Source organism: Eupeodes corollae, chromosome 2 (assembly GCF_945859685.1).
Source record: "Eupeodes corollae chromosome 2, idEupCoro1.1, whole genome shotgun sequence".
Taxonomy (NCBI): Eukaryota; Metazoa; Arthropoda; class Insecta; order Diptera; family Syrphidae; genus Eupeodes; species Eupeodes corollae.
Window position 1 is genome coordinate 90591093 of NC_079148.1, and position 7598 is coordinate 90598690.

Consider the following 7598-nt stretch of genomic DNA (forward strand, 5'->3'; position numbering starts at 1 on the left):
TAATAGATAATTTAATTGAAGTCGCTTGTATTATTAGTTCAAGAAATATTTGGGGTTAACCAAATTTTTCACTTTTTTTTTAAATTGCAATAATAATAAAAAAAAACATCTACTCATTTTTGAAAGTCCTTTCTCGCCTTTTGATGGTATAATCTGTAAAATTAAATTTGTTGAAAGTCGATAGAGATGTCTGCTTTCTAATAAATTAAAAATGACAAAAATAATAAAGCTATACGCGCGCCATGGCCTACGAAACTAAAAACAAAATTTGAAACTATTTTAATATTTTTATTGTATTACATCAGAATCAGCGCTTCAAAATTTTAAAACAAATTTATCAAAACTTAAAATCACTTGGAATGGTAAATAGCTACATAGGTAGGTATTCTTTAATTCTTGTATCAAGTCTTGTATACATAAATTAATCAAATTAACACGACTTAAGATAGATAATGACGATGGTAATGGCGCGCTATATTTCATTCATAAAAATGTACATACAAAAAAACACGTTTATGTGATAGGTGGGAAATAATAACTTTTCCAACATAATCATCATCACGCTTGCCGGAAATGGTCTAAACAATAGCCAGTTATTTGATCCGAAATACAATCGAACACATCAAATGCCAAATCACAGCTTTCGCCCTTTTCGGGTAGTTTTCGGCGATTGACACGGTATTTGACAGTAACGACATTTAAACACTGGTTAACTGCTCGAAGTGTTGCCATAAAAAAGCCATGTTCGTTGACACCCTCAGAATAGAAGTCTACAAGGCCATCTAGTGTTGGCCATCCCATTTGATCAATAGCATTGTTTTTTGCATACACGCAATGTAAGAGACACTGTAAAAGAAGATTTTATTTTTATTTAGTTTTGTATTGTTTTGACTATTTTTGTTAACAAGATATTTCAGACTATAATACAATGTATGTATATATGTAGGTATTATAAACATATATGGGAATTTAATTCATAAAATTTAAAAGAAAATTCATTAACTTGCTTGCACATTATGGATAAGAACCATGACTTTCTATGGACTTTTAACATTGAATATTTATAAAAAAAAACTATACACTTGGAAAAAACTCCGTTTGAAAAACGGAATGACATCGACACCCGATACACGATTGAAAAGGTATTACGTTTTACTTACAGACATATTTACAAAAAAAACCTTAAACATGTCTATCATAAGTTGCATTTTGTATTGTTAGGAAAAAGTCCTTAATCCTTTTCCAGTATGAAATAAGAAACCCTCTTACATGAACGATGAACCTACCCAATCTCCTGCAACTGTGTAATTTGACAATTAAGTGTCTAGTATCTGATTGGGCAGCTGCCAAAAAATTGCCTTAAATTTATGGCAACTTTATTGGAAAGCTGACTGGAAAGTTAGTGAAGAAAAATCAAGTTATGTCAACTTTGAACTTATGTCAAAATGACTATTAATCATGTTTTTTATTCAACTGAATGCTGCAATTCCATTAAATGTTTTTTATGAAAAGTTTCTTCGTCAAATTGAAAAAGAAATAAGTAAAAGTTTGCCCCAGAAGTGTTTTGTAGGCAATAATTTTTGTTGATAGTTTTTATGCGATGAACTAGAGGTACAGGTTAGTAAAATTTATGACACTTGAAAAACTAAATAGCTGCGTTGGACAAAATTTACGTTGAAAGAATGCACTTGACTGCAAATGAAGTGCCTTGCGTTGTCTGAACCGGACCATTATTAGGTTTCTAAATATCAGTGTAAGACTACTAAACTAACTAACTAACGTAACTATTGTAAGATCAAACAATCGTCTAAACAGTGTGTGCAATAATAGTTGCTTTTATTTTTAAGATCTGCCCTGAGTTTGAAATGAAAACGTCAAATGTGAGTTTTCTATGGGTTCGTTTACTATAAGGGCTATACCTACATTAATGTAGACGCTCCTATTTTGTTACATAACGGGCACATTTTGACACAGTTTGTGTGTTTATTACTGTATTAATTACAGAAGTATGTGAATTCTAAATTCGAAAAAATAATGACGTAAGGTACGGCTAAGTTTTTAAGTTTGGCATTGGCATTGGTAAAATTAATCTCTGTCATTGCGAAAAATAAATCAATTAAAATTGAATTTTGAAGTACTTAATTTTGTATGAGATTATGGAATGCAGTCGGTAAATTTGAAACAACCTTTTGTTAAGGGTTTAACAATTTAATTCGGGACTCCAACATTTTAAATCTTTCCTTTTGTTTTTCTAACTTGTAAATTGCTTTTTATTAAAAATAAACATGTGAACAAGTCTAAAAGTGACAACTAAGCTTAAGGGGACCTATTAATTGGAATGACCATTCCATCCATTTCTGTTATAAGAATAAATGTACAGATGTCAAATGAATTAAGCAAATTAAGCCATTTTGTGATTTTAGCTTTAGCAAATTTATAAGATGTTAAAATCGTTTTAAAATAGGTAACTAATCTTTTAAGCCTTTTTTGTTCTTTGTCCTCTGGATTAACAATTTTAGGAAGTTTTGAAATCGCAAATCAAAAAATAGTTTTGATTAAAATATGTAAAAGTAATGGTTCGGATCTTTGGTCAAATTAAAACCATATGCGGTGCCAATTAAATGACAAATTAAGAGGTCTAGAGAAAGATGGCAAACCTTTATGGAATGTTGTTGAAGTTATTATAAGAAGCCTAACTTAAATATATCTGCATTGAAACTAGATAATGGGCCAGTATCCTTGTGTGGTTCTGAAAAGGCAAACACTTTAGGCAAAAATATTTACACCAACAACTTCACAAAATTTGATCAACAGAAGCATCTCAAAAGATAAGTGAGAGTATGTTACAATTAACGAAGTCAACTGGCTTTGATTACATACAAAATATTATTTTAAAAACTTTCCAAGGTCAAGGATACAATTTCTTTTAAATTTGTTTAAGTCTTGTATCAAGTCAAAACTTACTTTTCAATAGAATGGAAAAAGGCTAAAATTATTTCAATTTTGAAAAAAAAAGTTAGCTATACTGTTAGTTATTAAGTTCAACATCATTATAATAAATTTTATCATTGGTGAAAGTACTGGAATGGTTTTACTTGACGTTGAAAAACCATTTGATTCTGTTCGACATGATGGGCTCGTACACAAACTTTTCACGATCAACTTTCCTATGTTTATAATAAAGATTGTTCAGTCAAGAATTTTAGTTTTCTTCGTTAAAAAATCTTTCGGAAATATTTGTGCGTACTGCAGGCGTGACTTAAGGATATGTTCTTGGATCACCTGCTTGGGGTAATTGCGCAAAGAGCCCTATCCGAAAACTGCAAATATCGCAAAACAAGCTGTTAAAAATGATGTTAAACTTTTCTTGGTATTTTTCAAGAACGAATTACATGTTAGCTAATATATATTTTTGATAGAATTATAAAATGAAATGCCCGAAGATCAAACAATGTTTTAATTTCAAATTAGGCTTCATAGTTACAATATGGAAATGATTGATTTGTTTTATTTATTTATATTTGTTTGCTTTTGTTAATCTATTAATTTATTTCTGTAGGCATTTATTTATTATTTTTGTTAATTATTGTATTTATTTGTTATTTGTTTATTGTTTTTTTTATTAATTTGTCTATTGGTTCACTTATTTATTTGTTTATTTTTTAAGAAACATATTTATTTTATATATATTAATTCACTTATTCAACCACTTATTTGTTTATTTTGTATTAATTTATTTGTTCAATCGTTTATTTATTTATTTATTCATTAATTTATTTTTTTATTTATGTTTTATGTGAAAACAAATATTAAAGACCAATGCATTTGAGTATTGTGGTTTTCGACCAGTGTATAATTGAACCAAGCGCAAGCCCAAGACCGAGACCGAGACGCCATTAAGATTCCCAAAATTGGGTTAATTATATTAAATTCACACGGTACAAGTTGATTGTTATTCTTATTGTTTTGGCGGTTTGGCCAAACAAATAATGACATTGCACTAAAACAACTAATATTTTTACATATGCATGTTTCGTACGTACCCCTGCAATTCGTTTGTCTTCATATGGAACTAATGTCGGATGATAAATGCTTCTATAACTTCTTCTTTTGGCTGATGGAAGCAGTCTATCGTGCGCATCAGGGTATTCGCTGTATGAATGTGGATCAATGAAGGCCTCATCCCCATCAATATAGCTTTCATCTTCAGGTTCATCAACTTTAGCTTCGTCTTTTAAAAGCTGATAAGCTTCTGTAAGTAAAAGGATGTAAAATCATTTGATCTTCTCATCAATATTAAGGTAATTGTTTCTAGGTTTGGAAAAACTGTAGGAAAAAATGAGAAACAATTTATTTTATTTTATTGACTTTAGTTAGTTAAAATGGTACTCATAAACATCATAAGGTAATATTAATGTTGTTTTTTAATGTCCGCTTTTTTTCTTTTTAATTTGTAACGAAAGTTTACTAGTTTGACCTACCTTTTATCAACTTGTTCTTGACGTCTTCCTGGCATTCCTTTATGTAGAGTTCCACCCTTTTAGCCGTTCTTGGGGGATTCAAGCATTTGGTTTTCTAGGTCAAGATTAAAAAAACATTAAGACAATTTTCAATTGAATACCTTTGAAATTTTAATTCACAAAAGATAACAAACAAATATTTTAAAATAGTCCAACCTTTGATTGATGAGCTTCACTTTGATGTAAAATTAATCCGATTGCAAAGGCAAGTAAATACGTACGCATCGCTATCTCCGTATTCGAATTCAAAAACAAACAAAATGTGAATGTTGTAATCTCTAAGAGGACTTAATTCAAAATGAAATTGAAATTGAAATTGAGGATTGAATGCGTTGATGAAATAAACTTTCTTCTCCACAACTTTCATTCATAGGTTCTGGTTATTGAAAATACTAGTTGTTGAGATACATAGTGATGTACTCCCATTGAGGGGGATTACATCGCGTCTTTGGGAAAAAAACCAGTCTCCAATATCGATTTGATAATGGAGTTTGTAATACAAAAGTATATTATTATTAGACTTTAGTTTTCCTTTTTGATGCACTTACCTAGGTTAGTTTTTCTTCTATCAAGATACCATACATAGCAATTTTAATGAATTCAATGAATTATTGGTAGTGAACTTGTGAGTTGCATAAAATTCTCACGTAATAACGAATTGTGTACAAACATACATTTTACGTGTTTCGAATTGAAAACCAAGTAAAACACTGAAATTTCGAATATATTTTTAATTCCGATTTTGCAGAACTAGATTACATTACAATTGACCTTTCAAATTGACATAGGATATGCCATCTTACATAACTAAAAAATACTTTTTTCATAGCCATAGTTGCTTAGAAGAGGGTATATTTAAGGCCATTGAAGTTGTAAAAATATGAAAATATGATCTAACTAAGGGGTTATAAATACCTTTTTAATTTCAGAAAAACCCTTATATTATAACAAACAAATTGAAAGTAATGATGAAAGTGGAATGGAATTTATAAGGATATACACACTGCACAATATGCACATTTTGGTTTTGAATGTCTGCGGGGTAACGCATTTAACATTCGTGTAGTGCGGCTTAAAATTAATCTTTGTACAATTTACGTCTAAGACTAGGCTAAATGGTAAATAGCTAAGCATTCTAAAAAATACGGCTATCTCCATATATTTACCTTATACAGGGTGGGCCATGAATTAGTTAACATTTAAAAAAATCGTATTAAAAAAAAACATTTAACGTATTTTAGAAATCGTTTATTTAAGAGAAAGCTAATTAGTTTTAATATTTTTTTTAATTATATCGTCTAAATCACCGCCGTTTCTGTTTTTGCACTCATCTAAGCGAGTCCTGAAGTTTTCGAATATTCTTCTGCAAAGAGACCCCGAGATCACAGACATCTCTTCGATGTTTTTTTTTTTTATTTGGCGGTTTATCAATGTAGACACGACTCTTTAAATAACCCCATAAAAAAAGTCTGCTGGGGATAGATCTGGACTTCTGGGTGGGCATGGGATGTCACCTCGTCTGGAAATCAGCTTTTCCGGAAACATTTCTTTGACCACCGGCAAGGAGTCGTTCGATGTGTGACATGTGGCTCCATCTTGTTGGAACCATGTGTTACGATTATAGCCAGCAAATTCCAGTAGCATCGGTGCTAAGAACTCCCGTAACATTTTCACATCCTCGGTAGAATGAATGAACAGCCTCGAGAAATTGCTGAAATTGCAGCCCATACCGTTACCTTAGGTCAGGAGAGTGAAGTGGCCTATCATGTTTAGCTTTAGGATATTCGCTGCTCCAATACCTGCAATTCTGTTTGTTTACATGTCATTTAGGTGGAAATGGGCTTCGTCAGAGAACAAGTTGTTGTTAAAATTACTGAATCGAGTTAACATTGTTTCGGCATATGACTTACGCAAATAAAAATCATTAGGGTTTAGTTCTTGCACTACTTAGATCTTATATGGATGTTATATCAAATCTAATTTCAAAATACGGCGTAATGATGTGCGGGATGATCCTAATTCAACCGAACGTTTACGCGTCGATAAATCTGGATCACGTCGAACAGAAGCAGAAACTTGCTGCACGTTCTCTTCGCTCCGAGAAGTCCGCGGGCCGCCGCGCCGGTTTGTCTCACATTTAGTATAGATCCCCTCTCTACGAACATTATTAAAGGAGCACTTGGATAGTAATGAGCGAAAAGTTGTTTAAATAAAACTGTTTTACGCAGTAAGCGTGTTGCGGTCCCGCGGAGCGATCCATTGCGACTTAATTTACAAGGAGCGAGCTAGTGCCCCCGCGCACACCCGCGCTTCACGCGGCAATGGTTTGCGCGGTAAGTTACATTTAAATGTTAACGAATTCTTGGCCCACCCTGTAGGAATATCAGAAGAATTGAGCTTCCAAAACATTATATTCCACGATTTATCAGTCTTCATTGAACAATGTTTTTGAAATTAGATAATTGAAGCATTAAATCAAATTAGTAAATTTTTTTTTTTTTGATAATATAGTACCCGTGGCATGATGGTTAGTGCGTTGGACTGTTATGCCATAGGTCTTGGGTTCGATCCCTGCCTATGCCATCTAAAGTCTTTCACGGGTACTGCCTCTTGCGAGGAATTGACAAATCCTCCAAGAGTAATTCTTGTCATGAAAAAGTGCTTTCTCAAACTAACCGTTTCGATTCGTCATATAAACTGTAAGTCTCCTCCATTCCTGACAACATTGCTCACACACAGGAATGGTTGAGAGTTGTAAGTCACTAGGGCCTAGTTCTCAACGCACTGATGCGCCACCCAATTTTTTTTTTTTAAATATTTTTAGTAAATCTTTAATTTATTGATAACTTTTTCAATTTGATTCTAAAAAAAGAGGCTGGGATTCGACCCACACTGATAACTTCCATTCCGTCTGTCGATATGTCTTGCCAATGGTGACCTACTGATCTGTGGTTCGCGAAAAAATGCGAATAAATTTCTCCTCCGTTATTGTCTTTTGTTGAATTTGAATTTGTGTATTGTCATAACAGAGCTTCTGTTGATTTAATATCGTTGTTTTATTGTCAAGGAACATATATT

General features: G+C 32.1%; 1 protein-coding gene across 1 annotated transcript; it reads right to left on the reverse strand.

Moving 5' to 3' along the window:
• Positions 1 to 246: 246 nt before the first annotated feature.
• Positions 247 to 4826, reverse strand: LOC129946478 (general odorant-binding protein 70). The gene is made up of 4 exons (XM_056056675.1): positions 4677 to 4826; positions 4482 to 4575; positions 4044 to 4252; positions 247 to 846 (listed from the first exon to the last, which is right to left on the reverse strand). The coding sequence occupies exons 1-4, from the start codon at positions 4743 to 4745 to the stop codon at positions 559 to 561; spliced, it is 660 nt and encodes a 219-aa protein (XP_055912650.1). The 5' UTR covers positions 4746 to 4826; the 3' UTR covers positions 247 to 558.
• Between the last annotated feature and the right edge of the window lie 2772 nt (positions 4827 to 7598).

Coding starts and splice junctions, on each gene's coding strand:
- LOC129946478 (XM_056056675.1), bottom strand. CDS start 4,745: ATGCGTACGTATTTACTTGCCTTTGCAATCGGATTAATTTTACATCAA. Junction 4,253..4,481: donor CAAGAACAAGTTGATAAAAG/GTAGGTCAAACT, acceptor TTTTACTTACAG/AAGCTTATCAGCTTTTAAAA. Junction 847..4,043: donor AAGACAAACGAATTGCAGGG/GTACGTACGAAA, acceptor CTTCTTTTACAG/TGTCTCTTACATTGCGTGTA.